The sequence below is a fragment of the Aotus nancymaae genome, unplaced genomic scaffold (genome assembly GCF_030222135.1).
Source record: "Aotus nancymaae isolate 86718 unplaced genomic scaffold, 86718_ANA_hifiasm-v0.15.2.pri h1tg000008l, whole genome shotgun sequence".
NCBI classification, from domain to species: domain Eukaryota; kingdom Metazoa; phylum Chordata; class Mammalia; order Primates; family Aotidae; genus Aotus; species Aotus nancymaae.
Genome location: NW_026988419.1, coordinates 50,622,781 through 50,641,705, shown reverse-complemented (window position 1 = coordinate 50,641,705; position 18,925 = coordinate 50,622,781). Strand labels below are relative to the sequence as shown.

General features: G+C 36.5%; 1 protein-coding gene across 5 annotated transcripts in view; it reads left to right on the top strand.

Moving 5' to 3' along the window:
- The window catches only part of PPP1R1C (protein phosphatase 1 regulatory inhibitor subunit 1C), a 165,024-nt gene that overhangs the window by 10,668 nt on the left and 135,431 nt on the right, over positions 1–18,925 (top strand). For 2 of the 5 annotated variants that reach the window (XM_064372847.1, XM_064372848.1), the window contains exons 2-3: positions 13,169–13,230; positions 16,812–16,872. In XM_064372847.1, coding sequence (XP_064228917.1) covers positions 13,169–13,230; positions 16,812–16,872 — 123 coding nt within the window. Of the gene's footprint in view, positions 1–13,168; positions 13,231–14,826; positions 15,166–16,811; positions 16,873–18,925 lie in introns of those variants that run through there. The other 3 variants (XM_064372849.1, XM_012468603.3, XM_012468604.3) reach the window with 2 other exon arrangements.

Sequence of the window (18,925 nt, the reverse complement as noted above, 5' to 3'; positions counted from 1 at the left end):
CATTCTTCATTATGTCCATTGTAGTTTTCAAATACAGAATTTCTGTTTGATTCTGTTTAATTATACTAATCTCTTTGTTAAATTTATCTGATAAGATTCTGAATTCCTTCACTGTGTTATCTTGAATTTCACTGAAGTTGCTCAAAACAGCTATTTTGAATTCTGTCTTGAAAGGTGACATATCACATATCTCTGTGTCTTCCATGATTGGTCCATGGTGCATTGTGCCTTATTTTTTTTTTTCTTTTGAGGTCATGTTTTCTTGGATAGTCTTGATGCATGTGGTTGTTTATTGGTGTCTGGGCATTGAAGAATTAAGTATTTATTGTAGTCTTTGAAGTCTGTGCTTATTTGTACCCATCCTGCTTGAGAAAGCTTTCAGGGTATTTGAAGGGACCTGCGTGTTGTGGTCTAAGATACTGGTCATTGCAGCCATATTTGCATTAGGGGGCACTCCAAGCCCAGTAATGCTGTGAATTTTCCACACTAATAGAGGTGCCACCTTGGTGGTCTTGGATAAGATCTTGAAGAATTCTCTGAATTACCAGGCAGAGACTCCTCTTCTCTTACATTTCCCCAAACAGAGTCTTTCTCTCTGTACTTCGTTGTGCAAAGCCAGCACAGCCCTGGGTCCCTGGGTCTTGCTCAAGGTCCATGATAACCACGACTTGGCTATCACCTATGTTTGCCCAAGGGCCTAGGTCTCTACAATCAGCAGGTGGCAAAGCCAGCCAAGCTTGTGCCTTTTCCTTCAGGGTGGCAATTTCTCCCTGGCCATGTGTGGGTCCAGAAATGCTGTCCATTAGCCAGGGCCTGGAGTCAGGAATCTTGGGAATCTACCTGGTGTTCTATTCTACTGAAAATGAACTGGCACTCATGCCACCAGACAAAGCCCTTCCTATTCTTTTCCCTCCTTTCCATAAGCAGAGGGGCCTTCTTCTGTGGCCACCACTGCCCCACTTCATGAAGAGTACTACTAGCTACCACCGATGTTCACTCAAGGCTCAAGGACTGTTCAGCCAGCTTGTGGTGAATGCTGCCAGGCCTGGGCTCTCCCTTCAGGCCAGTGGGCTCCCCTTTCAGGCCAGTGGGCTCCCCTCTGTTGCAGGATAGGTCCAGAAATGCTATCCAGGAGCCAAGACCTAGAATCAGGATCCCAAAGGGCCCACCTGGTGTTTTACCCCACTGTGACCAAGCTGTTTCTCCTTTACTCTTCTGTTTCCATTTCTCAAGCAGAATGAGTCTCTCACCACAGCCACCACAGCTGGGAATGTGCTAGTCACACCTAAAGCCAGCACGTCTCTGAGTCACACCCAAGGCCCACAGCGAGTACCGAGTACCGCCTATCACTGCTGATTATTCAGACCCAAGGGCTCTTTAATCAGCAGTTGGCAAATCCTGCCAGGACCGAGTACTTTCTTTTAAGGCGGCAGGTTTCCTTCTCATCGAGGTTGTGTCTAGAAATGTCCAGTAGCTAGGTCCTGGAATGGGGGCCTCGGGACTCTGCCTGTGGCCCTATTCTATTGTGGCTGAGCTGGTATACAAGTTGCAAGACAAAGTCCTCTTTACTCTCCCCTCTACTCTCCTCAAGCAGAAGGAAGGAATCTCTGTTGTTGCTACAAACTGTGCTGCCTGGGGTTGGGGGGCTGGCACAAACACTCCCTTGGCCACTCCCAGCTGGTATCCAACTAGGTCACGTTCCCTGCAAGTTGCTGACTCCACACTTAGCAGACCTTGTCAAGGAATTGCAGACTTTGTGGCATAGATTGCCTTTCAGGTTTATTTAGGGAACACCAGACCTTGTCAAGGAATTGCAGTCCTTGTGGCATAGATTGCCTTTCAGGTTTATTTAGGGCCCCAGAGTACTGTAGGCCATGGTCTGGAGGCCTGGTAGAACTCAGATTCTGACTGCTGGGATGGATGATTCCTTTCTGTCTAGGTCTCATATAAATGATCCATCTGTGGGTGCCAGCTGCATTCTGCCTGATGTTCCTTTTTTTTTTGACAGGGCAGCACTGAGTTCCAATGCAGTTCCACAATCACTTTATTCTCTCTTCCTCAAGTGCACAGATTCTCTCTCTGCACAGCATAGCCACTATTGGGGGATGGAGAAGGGATGATGTCTGCTATTCAAGAGCATCTTTACTATCTCCTTCAGTACCTCTTCCAGTGATATAAACTTAAAACCAGGTACTGTGCCTGCTCACATGACTTTTGGTCCCATGAAGGATTTTTGTGTGAATAGTAATTTAATTTGGTGTTTCTGCCAGGAGGACAATTGGTGGAGACTTCTATTTGGCTATCATTCTCTGTCTTCTCCCTCAACCTCGAGTTCTTTACTCAGCCAAATTCACTAATGTGGGAGGGGAAAGAAAGTCATTTTTAGATATTGGAACTCTTAGAAAGTTTAATGCCTATGAATCATTTCTATAAAGCTTACTAAATAAGATACTTCAGTAAGTCAGAGAATGAATCTAAGATAAAAATGTGTGATGTAGGAAAAATGGCAAACAAAAGATGATTTCACTGTGGCAGATGAGTGAAGCCTGTGGAAAAGGTCATGCTGAGCATCTTGTTTCTTTGGAGGTGTATGTGGACATGGACAATAAATGTGTATTCATCACTTATATAAATTATTAGTGTAATTACTTTTTAATAGGACAAAAAAACCAATGTATCAACAAAGTCCAGAGGATGGAGTAACTAAGCGCTTGGAGGACATTTTAGCAGAAGGGGCATTTGAACTTAGTCCTAAAGTAGAGATGTTTGCTAAGTAGCAAAGGCAGGGTAGAAGGATGTTCCGAGCAAAGTGACCACATGTAAGAAGTGAAAGGGCTGCAGTTACTCAAGACAGAGTAGGTTCAGTGGTGAGTATGGTGTACGTGGCCTAAGGTGTGCCTAAAAGGTAAGGTTTTAATTTCTATATTCTATAGAGTGCCAGATGATGAGCTAAATTGATTTTCTTATCATACTTTCTTAATTACCTACTTCTATCATCCATTTTATTCCATGAGTCATTATTTGTACTGGAAAATAAGGCTTAGCACATTACAACCTGCTAGAAATTTCATGTTCTTTCTGAATTAAGAATTATCTGTTTGCTTCCAAACTCATTATGCATATATTACACAAGCAGTTTAATGAGTCATATGTTACCCTTTTTAAAACTAGGTCATTAGGAAATCATAAGAAAAGATGTATAACAGCTCAAATTCTCAAGAAGCAGAAACTATGGGATGACACTTGTGATCCCCAAAACAGGTTGCTGTGGCAAAAATATACTCAGTAAGCAACTTTGACTCATAGGCCAGACCAGACCCACTCCAGGTCACCGTGACTAAGACACAGAGGCAAATGCTTGCAGACACTCAATACAGGTTTCATGTTCTTACCAAGACATTCGCTTTTGCTGAAAGTGACTCATCCTAATCAGGAAATTATTTTATTTTTAATGTTCCACTATTTGTAGATATGAATAAGCCTACATTCTGCATGGAAACATAGACAAGCACTCAATAACAGCTCTTTTTCAGAGTTTACTCAGAGCCAGAAGATTGCTAAACTGCAGCAACATAAAGCCAAAACTTGAAATCATTTTATAAAGAACTTACTTTTGTTTAAATGGATGTTAGAACTCAGAGAACATATACAAAGTACTAAAAGTGCATACACTATTTACATGACAGATAGGGAGGTAAGCAGAAGAAGCAAGACAGGAGAGAGCTGTTTGTCAAGTTTTATAGTGATCATAAAAAGGCAAAACGATGAATATTTAAGTGTCAACTGAGAGCTGATCATTTGTTGAAGTTTAAAGACAGAAGAAAGGGACTTTGGCAAAGTAGATCTTTCTCTAACACTGTTAATACAAAAAGCAATTGGCTGGCTTTTGCAGAGATGTTCTAATCAAATATATTTCTTGAAAAAGAAAAAGCATACTCACTATGGACACAGCATGTAATGTATGGCCCCACTGACATCTATATTCTATGAAACTTTCAAATTATATTTATATTTAGTTTAAATTTACATCTCTGTTTTCTTTAAAAAATATTTTGAAAAGGTTGTCTAATCAATTACTGTTAGCACCAAGTTTTTATTTCTGGGGATTGATTAGTTTGTGAGTTATACAAACATTTGATGACTTGTTTTTTCCTTGAATCTTGCCTTTTAAACATTATGTTAAATGGTAGCATTTTATTAAGATTGAGGGATAAGGGTTGAAATTTAAATCAGGTAATTATGCTACCTTGGAGTATTTATAAGGCTTTATATATGTGTGGGTAGAGAGCTTTAGGTAAAAAAAAATCAGGTAAAAAAAAAATCATTAAGGAAAGAGAAGTGGAACCAATATCTAGAGTTGATTTAAATCATGTATGTGCTGTTTGTCACTCTTTCCTACAGAAATCCAAAAGATAGTTGTAAATATTAATTAAAATAACATACAGAAGATTATACTCTGAGAATATTTCTTACTTGATATTTATCTATGTTACATAAATTCCAAGTTGGATTACATAGAGTATATTTGCAGGTGCAAATGAGTTGAACAGAAGATGCTGTTAAAACACTTCATAGAACAACCAGAAATTCAATGAAAGTGCGCTTATCTGCATTTTAATATTATCACAGAATGTAGATTCTAGTCTTGTCACAAACTATAATTGGAAAAGACTGTGGCCTTACTCCCTTGCACAAAGATTTGGTATCCACTCTGAGATTGGATTCTTCTAGAATTAAGATGAATCTGAAGCATCTCCATGTCAACCTTATATACAGTGGGTCCTTCTTGGAATTGAGGAACTCAGATTTTCCAATTGTTCTATGTGGTTTTTAGAAACAATCTGAGAATGTTCAAGCGTGGAGGGGTGAAATGGGAGGTGGACCAAAACACCAGAAGACAGTCACTTTAGGTTGGAAGACACCCTTTGTCTGAGAACTGTAAATCAGACATCTCCCTGGTTTCCAGAGAAAGTGAGAGTAGTTAGGCAGCAGTAGCTGCTCGCAACTACATGATTTTCCACTCGCTATACCTTAACATCTTTTAAAAGATTATATGTATTTTACAGTGCTTCACCATTATCAGGAGCGGAGTCTTTCCTGTCTTTGATCATTTATAATGTCTCTCAATAAAGACAGTACCCAAAATGCTTTTCCTGATACCTGCAAAATAAATGAAAGGAGTCCTAAATTTTGATCACTGTCAAGATTGTGTCAGAAATCAATCATATGGGATTACAAGGCACTGACTTAAGGGACTCTTAAAACCCTGCTTTGAAAAATTATGAATCTAAAAACTTGGGGTAATTTAAATCAATTGCTCCTGATGCAATGTTTTGAAGAACTAAACTGGAGATAGTACATCAGCCTGAGAGTTATTTGTTGCCTATTTCCTTGTATTTAGAGTGTTTTCTCTGTTCAATTTTCTCTTTTGAAAGACATCTAAAAAGATAAGACTGGGCAAGACTTTGAGAGAATTTGTTCTTTCAAGTCTTTCCTGATTGATAACTATTGCTAGAATATAGTGCATGCTTTGCCTGCATCAGTGATAGCAGTGATAGTGCATAATACTATTTACATTTTGAACAATTCCTCTGAGCAGAAAATATGAAGTTCATTCAAATTTAAGAAGCTTCATCTTTGACCATGTTTATTCTCTCTCTTTCTCTCTCAGACAACACATTTATTTATTCTGTTTTAACTATGTGAACAAAAAAAGATATGTTGCGCTTGTTATCCGTAGCTTAAGGAAAGAATTAACAAAGATAAATCAAGAAAATAATAGTTATTTAACAGTAAACTATAAGAACACATTCCCCCGATCCCTTCTAAAGTATTATTGTAGTACCTTTCCATTGTATTACATATGTCAAGTACAATCCATACTGAAAGGCCCTCTGTATACCTGTAATATTGCTCTTATAGATAAATCTAAGAATGTTAGGAACAGTGTTCTTTTGTATTAAGTAAGGGAAGTAAATCCAATATGTTTTTGGAAATAATAATCTCATCCAAAGTAGCTTGTCCTTCATTAGAAGACAAAGCATATTTTTTGAAAAAGTACTCTATTTTAATTTCTATGATTTAAGAGAGGGTGTGAAAAATCTTTTTCTGCATCAAAATGCAAAAGAATTTTTAAAAATATTATTTAAAAATTATCTTTGTTATTCTGGCAGTTAATTTGTTATTAAAAAATTCAAATATGCTCATTGTATAACATAGAAAATCATAAAGAGAAAAGATATGACCTGTAAACCTACCATCAAGAGACAACCTCATTAACATCTCAGAATATGTTCTTCCAAACATTTTTCACACATCACACACAAAAGTATAAGTAAGTGTATATGTATATGTCCGTGTGTGTTTAATGCATGATCATATGTGTGTATATATATGGATACAAATCTACCATAAAATTATACTAGATACAGCTATACTATTTAAACATTATATAAAATTTCTGAAAATTATTTGGAAACCCTACCAACAGCAGGGTTCTAGAAGTTACTCCTGAATCCAAACTAAATAAAATCTTATTATGACATTATTTTCTTCCATTGTATTATCAAACTTTTTAAAATGTGAAGAATTTTGCAGATTAATTATTTATTTGTTTATTTACATTGTTGAGTAAGAGAAGCATACCTATAATCTCCCACAAAGGCTACTGGCCTCCTGTTCAGGAATCCTGAGTAATCCTCCTCATCTTTATATAAATTTTATCTGTATCAATCTATATCTACCTATTCCTCTCTCTTCTCTATCTCTTGAGTATTTTAAACCTCTCTCCCCACTGGCTACCTCCTTGCAGCCCAGGAAATATTTATTTAAGTCTGATTCATCTGTAAAACAAATCTAAAAAGCTCCACTCCCCTCTTGTTCTTGCACTGTACTGTAAGGCCCCATGTTTAAAGAAGACTTTCTTTTAACTGTCAAGGTGTTGTTTTTTTTTTAAGAATTAGCCTAAATTATACACACAGTGACTCATGCCTATAATCCCAGCACTTTGGGAGGTCGGCAACCATTTTTCATGTCCACAGTTTCTGTAGGTCAAGAATCCAGATAAGGTAAAGTGAAAATGACTTGTCTCTGCCCCACTATGTTGAGAACTTCAGTTGGAATTCTTACAACTGGAGCTGACTCACATGATTGGGGACTGGAATTACCTGGAGGCTTCTTCACTCACATGTCTCATGGGGTGGCTGTGATGACTCAAAGTCTGGGCTCCGTTGGGGCTGTTGACAGGAAGTGGCATGTGACCACTTGTATTAGTCTGTTCTCATGCCGCTATTAAAGACATACCTGAGACTGGGTGGTTTATAAGAAAGAGGTTTAATGGACTCATAGTTCCACATGGCTAGGGAGGCCTCACAATCATGGTGGAAGACAAAGAAAGAACAAAGGGATGTCTTACATGGTGGCAGGCAAGGAGGCTTGTGCAGGCACTGCCATTTATAAAACCATCAGATCTTATGAGACTTATTCACTACCAGAGAACTGTATTGGGGAACCACCCCCATGAGTCAATTATCTCCACCTGGCCCCACCCTTAATGTGGGGATTATTACAATTTAAGGTGGAAATCGGGTGGGGACACAGCCAAACAATATTACCTCTGCATGTGACTTAGGCTTTTCACTGCATGCCTCCTGGGTTCTGAACATTTGGAGAGTAGGCAGACAGAGCAATGCTGGAGTGTTTTTCTTTGCACCATGATGTCTGGGGTATCAGATCAGAAGACTCAAACAGCTGGAGGTGACTTGAATAGCTAGGGACTAGAATGCTCTGGAAGCTTCTGAACTCACATGGTTGACACCTGGGCAAGAGTGACTCACAGGTTAGGCTCAGTTGAGGATGTCCACTGGAGCACTCACATGTGGTCTCCATGTGGCTTTGCCTTCTTCTTCACAGTGTGGTGGCTGGTTTCTGAGATGGAGCAGTCCCAGCTGGAGGGACTGGAGAGGGATGTTACATGGGAACTGACTGGAATGACCATGGCCTTTTATGACCCAGCCTCAGTACTCAGGAAGCATCACCTTACCTGTATTCTATAGTTTACAGATGAATTGCTTAGGCCAGCCTAGATTTGAGGGGAATTTGACTCCAGCTCTTGGTGGGAGATTAGTAAGGGCCATTTTGGAAAAATGTGTGGAATGAGAGAGATTGTTGCCTCCATTTTTGCAAAAATAGGTACCCAGATACCCCCAACTGAGCCTAGCTTTTGAGTCATTCTTGCCCAGGTGTCAGGCATGTGAGTTCAGAAGCTCCAGAGTGTTCTAATCCCTAGCTATTCAAATCATCCCCAGCCGTTTGAGTCACGATCATGCAATGTGCTGAACAGTTTTCATGAATTATCTCTTGGAATCCTCATATCAATTCTATGAAATAGGAATTTTATCCTTATTTTAAATTTTAATATTCACTAATTTTAATAATGAGAAAATGTAAGCAGTATTTCTATCTAGATGTCACACGTGCACTAACCCAAGTCTAGAGTAATTGATTTTTTGTTGTTGTTCTACATCTTATCCTTACATTTTATCTTTTACTGAGTGATATAACTCCATATGCTAAGCTGCTAAATCTGAATTCATAGTTCATCATTTTTCTAACTCTCTCTTCCATTATTATCATCCAAATAACCATATTTCATCCATCTTCCTCTCCATTTTCACTGCTTTACTTTATTTGAGGCTTTTTTCATTTCTTGAGTAGATTTTTATGACATCTTCAGATAACCTTGTCTCTGATTTTGACCCCTTCCAATCTACCTCTACATGGGCACCACAGTGATCATTCTTTAAAAAACCTAAATCAAATTACAATACTCTCTTACGTAAATCTCTCTAGTTCCTGTCATTGCCTTCATAGTAAATCCCACATTTCTTTGCATGGCATACGATGTTGTCATTTCTTCCTCTAGGTCAGGGATTGAGTGAAGCTAACTGGGTGTGAATAGTGTGTACACAGTGTTAGAGGTGATAGAGCCTGTCTCTATGTAAAAACTCACTGCTTTGCATACAGAAGGCAGCTCTGTAACCTTGTAGATATGAGGGCCCAGCTTTGCAAGACTTTCTATTTTATTAAGAAGTGAAATATGTTTATTTTTGTGTATTTTAAATGTTGTAGCAACTAAAAACAACAACACATGTAGGCAAATAAAAGAATGTCTGTGGCTCACAGTCAGACATCACCCTCCTACCCAGGTCCCCTTTCCACTTCCTATATCTCCTTTTGATCATGGTGTTGCCAGCTCTATGGTACTTATTTGTATAGGATTACCTTCTTCTCTCAACTATATGTTCTTTAAAGGTTGGGATCTTATTGTATTTTTGTTTATGTTACTGTGTCTGTCATAGAATGAGATACTAATAAATATTTGTTGGATGAATAAATACTATTTATAAAAGCATTTTGGAAAGAATACATTTCTAGGTAGACTCAATCATTGCAATGTCCAATTTCATTTAATTATCATCTCTGCAAAACAAAAAGCAGGGAAAAGCACACATTAAGCTATGGAAATCCATAAAAGTGAAAGTTACCAAAACAAATGAAAAGGGAGATGGGTAGAGAGGAGTGAAAGTGAATTCCAACTCTTCCTCATGTTATTCTTGTGCCTTTGCTGGACCGGAGCTGAAGTCTTTTTAAAAGTCTTCATGGTCTAATTTTTCTGACACTCCTGGTCCACATTGGGCTGTGATTGACTGTGTCATCATGACACTCCTATTCCTGGACTGTCCGTTGAGCTGTCTCCCCAAGGGTGGCATCAATAAAGACCCACAGTGCTTTAGCTCTACAAATTTCTGGAGTCAGCTCTACAAATCTCTGGAGTTCCCTATTCTGATGTCAACTCACTGCTATAGCATCATGGCTAATATGGACTTGCTACAAATTCTTCATGAGGTTATGGCTTTCTTTAGTGAAACTGCCTCAACAAGAATAAAGATTAAGCATAATTGAGTAACTATACAAAAATTATACATTAATAAAATAGTGTCTGTATGGCTAGAAGAAAAAAAATCCTGAGTATTTATGTAACATACTAATAATTATTCAGTTCAATTCAACACTCATATATACTCCACTGATTGATATGAGGATTCTAGAGTAAGTTAAAATTGTTAGAGTCAGTGAAGATGAGAACTTGCAAAATGATTAAAAAGAAATTTTAAAGAACATAGTAGGCACTAAATAAATGTGGAATGACTGAATCAGTGATGTTAGCCTTTAAGCAAAATATAGATTGCAAGTATTTTTATACTTAAGTGCTGTGGGAATTCAGATTTAAATAGAGATTGCAATATAGTGAGCTTAGTCTGATAAGGTTTCTTATAGCTGTAGATCCGAAAAAAAATTTAATATTTAAAATTGCATGGTTGAACTTAGAAGACATTCTGCAAGAGTTAAACTATAGCTAATAATTTCCCTGGGGGATATTTAATTTAAATGAGTACTTGGAAAGAGTAGTCCATTTTATTTATATTATTGGGACTCAATCACATTTTATAGATAGGTCTCTTTGTCTCAATTAGGTATCAATGGTTCACTAATAATTTAATATTAATATGAAGGTTTTGGAGGTCTCCAACAGGTTACACTGAATATAATTGAGATAATTCTATGAAATTCCAATAATATTGTCACTCTCCCTTGCATTTGATAGGTTTCCTTTGATGGAGGAAATTAATAAAGTTACAGCTAGAATCGAAGGAGGACATGCAAGGGGGTGCATTGAAAATGTGACTGCCAGCATTTAGGTGAATAAAAGAGATAGAAAAGCATTGAATTAGGGCTAGGAATCTTCTCAATGGACTCATATCTAGATACTCTTATTTTTTTCTGCTTTTGTTCATTATGGTACTTCCAGCGTTTAATGTAGGCATGCTTAATAAATACTTGTTTTTATTTTTGATGGCATTTAGTTAGCCAACTAATTGTTGAACAAAGTAATGTCTCATGTATCTGCATATCTTTCAAGAATCACGAATTCAAGATATTTAAAACAAAGCTTGAATAGAAAATACATTAAAAAGTTTAAAAATTTGCTTTTCCCTCCCCACCCCTCTCCTCTCTTCCCCTTTCTTTCCCTACTCTTCCCTCAAATAAAGCACTTGCTAATATGAGGTAACAAAAAACAAGTATTGGCAGTTACCAGATAAAGAAAAAGAACTCTAAAAGCAGTCATAAGAACTATGTATCTATGGTATTTGGAGGCAGTTACTACAGCAAGAAATAGTAATAGCAAGGTGTAGGGCTTAAAATGGTGAGCTGTAGTCTTTAAGAAAATTCAGTTTAATGGAACGCCTTATGTTTTTTGATAATATTAGATAAAATCTAATTGGACTTATGTAGTTGCTACTAGATGACCAGCATCTTGCTTGTTATGTTTATGTTTAAGAGAGAATGGGAAGGGATTTGCAGTCTAGGAAAAGAGGCAAAAGAAACACATAGGAAATTATTATAGAATAACATAAAACTATATATAATTAAATGCCAGGAGAGGAAACAAATTGAGTGACACTTCTTGTGTGGAGAATCTGAAGGTCTCTTTCTAAGGAGGTGGAATTAGAAGATAAATATAATTTGGGTTAAAAAAACGTTGGTGGGTAGGCAGGATGGCTTCCCAAGGAGGTAGGGGAGGCCACAGAAGGACTGATGGTGGATGAACTGTGGCCAGTATGGGGTATGGGGGTCTTGAGGAATCATGGAAAGTAGGGCAAGATAGATAGTAGAGTGTAAAATTAGGAAGGTCTAATGGCCTGTTTTCCTAATGTTTTATCATCTTTACTCACAGTATCACTTACTTTGAAGAGAGACTATATTATTGCTTGTTCTAGAGGCCTTTTTAATCTTTAATGATTGAACCCATTACTTTTAAAGAGAGAGAGAAGCTTCTTTTTCAGTCAGTTTGGTGGTACAACATCCAACTGTAGGCTCTCCATTCTATATTGATATCTAATTTGCAATGATTGAGTTTCTTGATTAATAGTATCCTAGTCATGCTACTTGCTTTTCTTTCATTTATATGCCATGTCATTTTAAGATCTTTTACCATGGAACTGATGTGGTCAGAACCTCTAATCACTGTGGAGATTCTGTTGACTTCCACTGACTTCTCTAAAGGCCTTACATTACAGTGGCCATCATGATGGCATTGTGATTAAAAGCCCAAGCCCTGTGCAAAATTGCCTGGGTTTGAAACTGGGCTTTGCCATATATATATTAGCGAGATGACCTTGGACAAATTACCTAAACTCTCCGATTCCCAATTACCTAATTTTAAACTGAGGGTAGCAATAATATCTACCTCCAAGAATTGTTGGATTAAATAAATTAATGCAGATAAAGCACTTAGCATAGTTCCTGGCACATAGTATCATATAAAGGTTAATTATTACTGTTGTCTCTAACAGGGACAAAAAATGTGCACTTAATATTTAGGAAAATTATACCCCCCATGCAAACTCTATAGTAACATTTTTAAAGATTATTTCACATTTAAGTTGCACTTTAAGTGGTTCTTGGAGTAACAATTTAGCTTTAAAAGGATTTCAAACACCTTTTCACACAATCTCTCCTCTAGTGCCATAGCAAAAGCCCTGGTGTGGAGTAGACTATAGTATCTACTCAACAAATATTTACTATGTGAATAAATAAAGTTGCAAAATACTAAATAATCAAAAGACATAGAGGTAGTTATTATGATAAATAGAGTTATGCTTGGTTCTTTGAGAATACAGAGAGATGAGTTTAAATCCAATACGGAAAATTGTAAATCTACAAAGTCTTCCTAGAAGCAATGATACTCAACCGAATCTAAATGGATGCACAGAAGCTGGCCTCATAAAAAACAAGAAGTTTAAAGTGTCTAGATAGCCCATTTACCTACAATATTGTCTCTGGTCAAACTATTCAAAATAGGGGAATTAGTTAGTAGTTAATGAGAATCATTTTATTGGTATTTATACCAAACACATATATGAAATTTTACTTTATCACCTGTTATTCTAAGTCATATCAAATTATCCCAAGTAGATAGATATTCTTAGTAATTCTGGTTGAAAATGTGTATCTTTAAGCCTTTTGAAAAATCTGGCTGAAAGAATAATAATAGTTATCTTTTATTGAGTAATTACATGCTGGCCTTTTAATGAGCTCTTTTCAGAAATGAAGCAATCTAAACCTCACAAGAAGAAAGTTCTCTTACTGCCCAAATTGATAAACTTGGTAAGTAGCAGAACTAAAGCTTGAACTCAAGGCTGCCAAGTGCATGTTCTTAATTACTACATTATATGAAGTTTTGGATTAACTCCTCACTAAAAATATTGTCATATTTTACTTTTATATAATTTGAAGACATGTTCAAATAAATAACTTCATTAATAATATTAATTTATATTTTTTTCTGGAGACTTTTGTAAACTGTTACATAAAATGTTGTAACTTATAAACTTCCCTTTGACACTACAGGGATGAACTCATTACAAAATTTCTTGCTACTCAGCACTGTTCTCCACCTGAAAGCACTTTCACATCCACATCTTTGCTTTTTCCTCTAGTGAATATAGAAAATTACTTGAATAATGCATATTCCTTTCTATATTCCTTCAACAGAATGTTGCCTACTTAAATCATGACGATGGATTCCTGTTACAGAATCAGAATTTAAAAAATAAAAACTTCAATTGTAAATACCTGAAATCATAGTTGATGTCTAAATATATTAAGCAAATCCAAAAACATATTTAAAAATCTGGTATTCATCACATAATGCCTCTCAAGAAAGTAGAAATCTTAAGTTCTCTGTTCCATTAAAACAGTTTCGTTTTCATGCTTCTTTCACGAAAGTATTTGAATGCATAAAGGCCATCTGGCTATGTTACTACCTCCTCTTTGACATTCACTAATGTGGCAATCAGGCTAGTGTCCCACTGTTCCCTGACCACTAGCCTATCCGCTGAACATTACTCACTTCATGCTTTTTTCAAGTCCTTATCTTGCATACATCTCTATTATTGACAACAAGCCACAATGTTGACTACCAGTAGCTTTCTATTAATATTTTCTAGTCATTTCTATATTCTTCCACGTCAGAGAATGTAACTAGCTCCACCAGGAAATGAAATAGAGGTCACTGAAGCAGCAGTGACTTCCAAGCTGTTTGCTAAATTTAGCAGTACAATACTTTCCACTCTAATGAAAACTGTGAACTACAATTTTAGAATGCTGGAACAGAATGGGACTTTAAAGGTCATTGAGTCGAATCCCCTCATTTTTCTGATGGAGATGTGGAGGCCTTAGACATAGCCAGTAATTTTCTGGAGGCCAAAGAGCTTATTAATGTTGAAGATGAAACTCGAATTAAGATCTGCTAAGCTCTGGAGTAACGCTGTCCTCACTATATCACAGATGCTCTGCCTCCTAGGATGAGTCTAAACTAACCAGATCTGATAGCATAAATATAGCTGATATTATTGGTTGTGGCTCACCCTCCATGACCATTCAACTGTTACATGGCTGAGTGTGAAATAGCAAAGGTGTCTGACTTATAAGTTGCTAAGAGAAATGATTCCATACCCAAACCCTGCCCCCACCTCTAAAAACTTCCTGCTTGATGTTCATCAATAATGAATGGCCCATCCCTGCAATACTCAGAGGGAGCTTACATTGCACTTTTGAGCAGCCGGTTAGTAATGTACGGTGGATAGAGCCTTTCTTTCAAATCCCAGGGCAGTGGGTCCTTCAAGGCTAGCATTGCATTTTCAATTAGCTGCTGAGTGAATGCTTGGCATGTGTATTAGTGAAGAGGCACACAATTAGCTTATTGTTCCTTTCTGTATTGTGCTGAGAGGATCCAAGGGATTGGTGGGGGAACAGGCAAGCCAGGCATCACTGTGGATTTTGAAGAAGGGGATTACTCAAAACTCTGCATCTTCACTTGCTCGCTCTGGAATTACAGCTATTTATTACGAAGCACTCTGTGTGGCTTAGCGGAGTGTGTCTGAGGAAACACATCTCAGACACCACTTAGGGTTAGTCTTTCTGAGCTCTTCATATCTCTGACTAATTATCATCATTACCATGGAGCCCAACAGTCCCAAAAAGATACAATTTGCTGTGCCTTTATTCCAGAGTCAGATTGCACCTGAAGCAGCAGAGCAGGTAAGTGAAATTGGATGGGGAAAAATTTTTGTACATAAGGTAATATGAACATGCATTCTTGTTATTAATTGAAAGGTTCTTTACCTCTTGATTTGGCTAACTGTGACTTTCAAGATATGTAAACAAGACATAAGTTGGTTTTTATACATACTTGTGTATTTAAATTGCATTGGGAGAACTATTAGCTAAAACAGCACTTCACTTGATATAAAATTATCAACTATGAGGGGAAAATGGCTCTGTAAGCAATTCAGATTTGGATTCATGAATCTGTTCATTTTTGCTCGTTAAAATAACAGGTTCAACATTTAGAGCAACTTTTTAAGAATTCTCAAAATGAGCAACTTTTTTCATTTTTTATAAACTAAAATGATTGATTTAGCAATAAAAATCATTAAATCCTGAAATAGTTTCAGACTATAGGCTAATATTTTATTTTCATATATTTTTTTATTATGAACCCAAAGCAGTGATTATAAGTTTATATAAAATATTGTAGCTAGGATTTGTAGCTTTTTGTACGATTTTAAAATCATTTTGTTCAGACATTACAGTCTTTTAACATTTCTTGGATTCTTTCTCCATGTCTCATATTGGCTTACATCTGTATCACCTTTCATATTCAGATTTACTTAGACTCTTGATGTAACAGCATCTCTTAGAACTGCAACTGTGAGGAGGCAAAAGCAAAGAAATTTATAAGGACATCAACCTAATCCATTCATTTCATAAAACTTAAATTATTTTTGAATCCTTTTCCAAGTATTTGATATAAAGTCTTAAAAATCATTATTTAATCTGTGACTCACAGTGTTTCAGGATGTCTTGACAATCTGAGGTAGATGCATCTAGACTCAGGCCAGGTAACTGTAACCTTGAACATGTGTCTATCTATGCTGAATCCCTGGGGTGTTGCTTCTATCTTGGACAGGATGTCATTGATACATTTTATTCTCTATCCTACTGACACTTACTTTAGAAATTTATCCATAAATGAATATATTAAACAAATAAAGGATATTACATTTCAGGAATTCTAATAATACTATGCTCCTATAACTCTTAAAATTAAAATAACCCCAAACTTTAGAGTTTGTAATAAATTACATATTCTCATAAGATCCATATTTATTCTTCATTTGTTGATTTGTTGTAAATATTATACTAGAAAATTAAAAAGTTAATGAAATTAATTTAAATTCAAAGCTTATTCTGTTAATTTAACCGTGGTACCTGCTAGAAATAGGTTTTCAAGCTCTTCCTTCTCCTGTTTAAAAATAAGGTTAATGCAGCTTGAAAGCATCACCAATATTAAGAGGCTCCAAGCCAGTCACTAACATTACCAGGTCATCTCCATACCTTCACTGTAAATTATTTTTCGGTTGTATCATTCAAATGCTTATAATTATTTCTTTTCTGTGAAAATGTAGCTTTTTGGTCAAAGAGGGTGACACTACTATCAGACAGTTCAATTCTGTGGCTTTCTATTACTTCAAAATAAAATAAAGGAGCACTTTGTGTGGCCCTCCAGAGTTTGCTTTTCTATGTTGGGGAAAGATGAGGATGAGACAGCTTTGCAAGCTGCAGAGTAACCTGGGGCAGTGTCTGATTCTCACTGATAATATCTGGGCTTTTGTTGTTCACAGATCAGGAAAAGAAGACCTACGCCAGCATCACTTGTGATTCTCAATGACCATAACCCCCCAGGTAAAGAAGCCTAATATCTTTCACACTGATGGAACATAATGGAATTGTTTGAATAACGTCAAAGTACATGTCATTACCGAAAAGTTTCGATTTAAGATTTCAGTTAGCAATACTCTAAAAAGCTAATCTATAAAATGGATCATAAACAGAATCAGAAATAAATATTATAGGAACCATGTCAAACAATACTCTGTATTTTCTCTAGAAATTTTCTCTGTATTTTCTCATCACTAGTGATGATATGCTGTGAAATGTTTTGCTAGCACTGGCTGTCATATGTTCAGGTGTTTATATGGAACATGGATCACTGCTTGTCAATGAGGCTGGTGAAAAGCTGTTTAATTAGGTTTCAAAGCTCAAATTACAGTCCTAGAGATGCTTATATCTTTAAAGAGTAGGGTTTTTTTATTTGGAAAGGTTGACATGGTGTGGGCAATGGCCCAGCGTTGGCTTCAGCTTTGCTGCTGATGTCATCTCTAAATAATGTAATTGACAAGTAACCAGATCAATTTTCAGCACTGCCTATTTGAGAGCCATTCTGAATGGCCGAATCCATTTGTTGAGGTTTTATTTTCCATTTCCTGTAAAAACGAAAATTGCATTATTATTCCTGATAAAAGACTATCATGTGTAATTATTTACTTATTGAGTGGGGTGAGTTTTAGTCTCACATTTGAGTGCTGCCTCTGGATATACAAGTAGGATAGGAAAGGTCATGGCATTAATTTGTAACCAGGCTGAACTTGGTGTTGAATTTTTTGCAGGTATAAACAATAATGGGTTGACAAAAGGAGTTTAAACAGTGGAAACATAATATGTCGAATAATAGACTGTAGTGAGTGATCTAAGAATACCAGGGTGAAATAGTCCTTGACTTTTTCAGACTCCTTTCTAATTAGAGAAACATATAAAAAGAAAGTAAATTAATAGACTATTCATCGTTGAACCCAAATCCAAGAAAATTTTGAGGTGATGGAAAATAAATAAGCTAATTTATTTCTGTTGAAAACAAATAATTATAGTTTGATCCTATAACTTTAAAGTGCCATTGGATTTAAAATTATTTTCAAATATATTACCTCAATAAATATTAACTTACTTATATTTGGTTAAATAAGAGGTGCAAATGAATGTAATTACAGTTTAAAAATAAATACAAGTATGAACATAATTTGGGGGGGTAATTTTATAGCAATTTTCCATCACTGCCTTGCTCGCAGTAGCAGACACTTCTGCAATGTCCTAAAACTTTCCTCCCTGTGCCTGCCTTGAAGAGTACTGCACAACTTGATTTCTAGGTGTTCCATCTCCTGGAAAGCAGTTTTCAGAGGTGTACAGACATTGTTGCTGTTTGAACATAGTGAAGTCATGCAAGTGACCTTCATCACTCTCATTTGAACTCCCACAATAGTACCTACTTTTTCTTGAGTGCCAAATATGTGCCATTTTACAGATGAGGAAAGTGTATATCAGAGAGGTGAAGTGATTTTTGTAGCTATTCCACTAGCAGTGACAGATTCCAGAGACAAATGCAGATAATTCTGATACTGAAGCCTATACATTTCCACTGGCACTGGCTTTGAAAATTTCAGTTTGCACTACATGGTGAACATTTTATAATGTGACTAGTCATTCAAGCCCTATAAACAAGCAAATCCAAACAAAATAAATCCATTGTCTGGACCACTTATCTTAGTAGATTAGGAATTGTACTTAAATATCACTGGGAATGAATTTAGTTTTTCTCTAGAAACCTTTTTCTTGTCAAATCTCCCAATTACTAGATGGTATTGTCTCTTTTCTCTAATTGACCTCATCCTTCTCTTTCTTTTTTAAGCACCATTGGAGACAAATTAGATGCAAATAGCATCTCACAGAGAACTACTTTATTTTAGTACCTCACCTGCTTGCATCTTCATCCCTGTTTATGGACACTAGAATAGTCTACAAAGAGCTAATCAGCCTTTGACTGTGTATAGGACTTGCATCAGTGTGCATGGCAACTAGAGATTTTGGACTAGTGATGGATTTTTGTAGTAAAACCCTTGAAAGC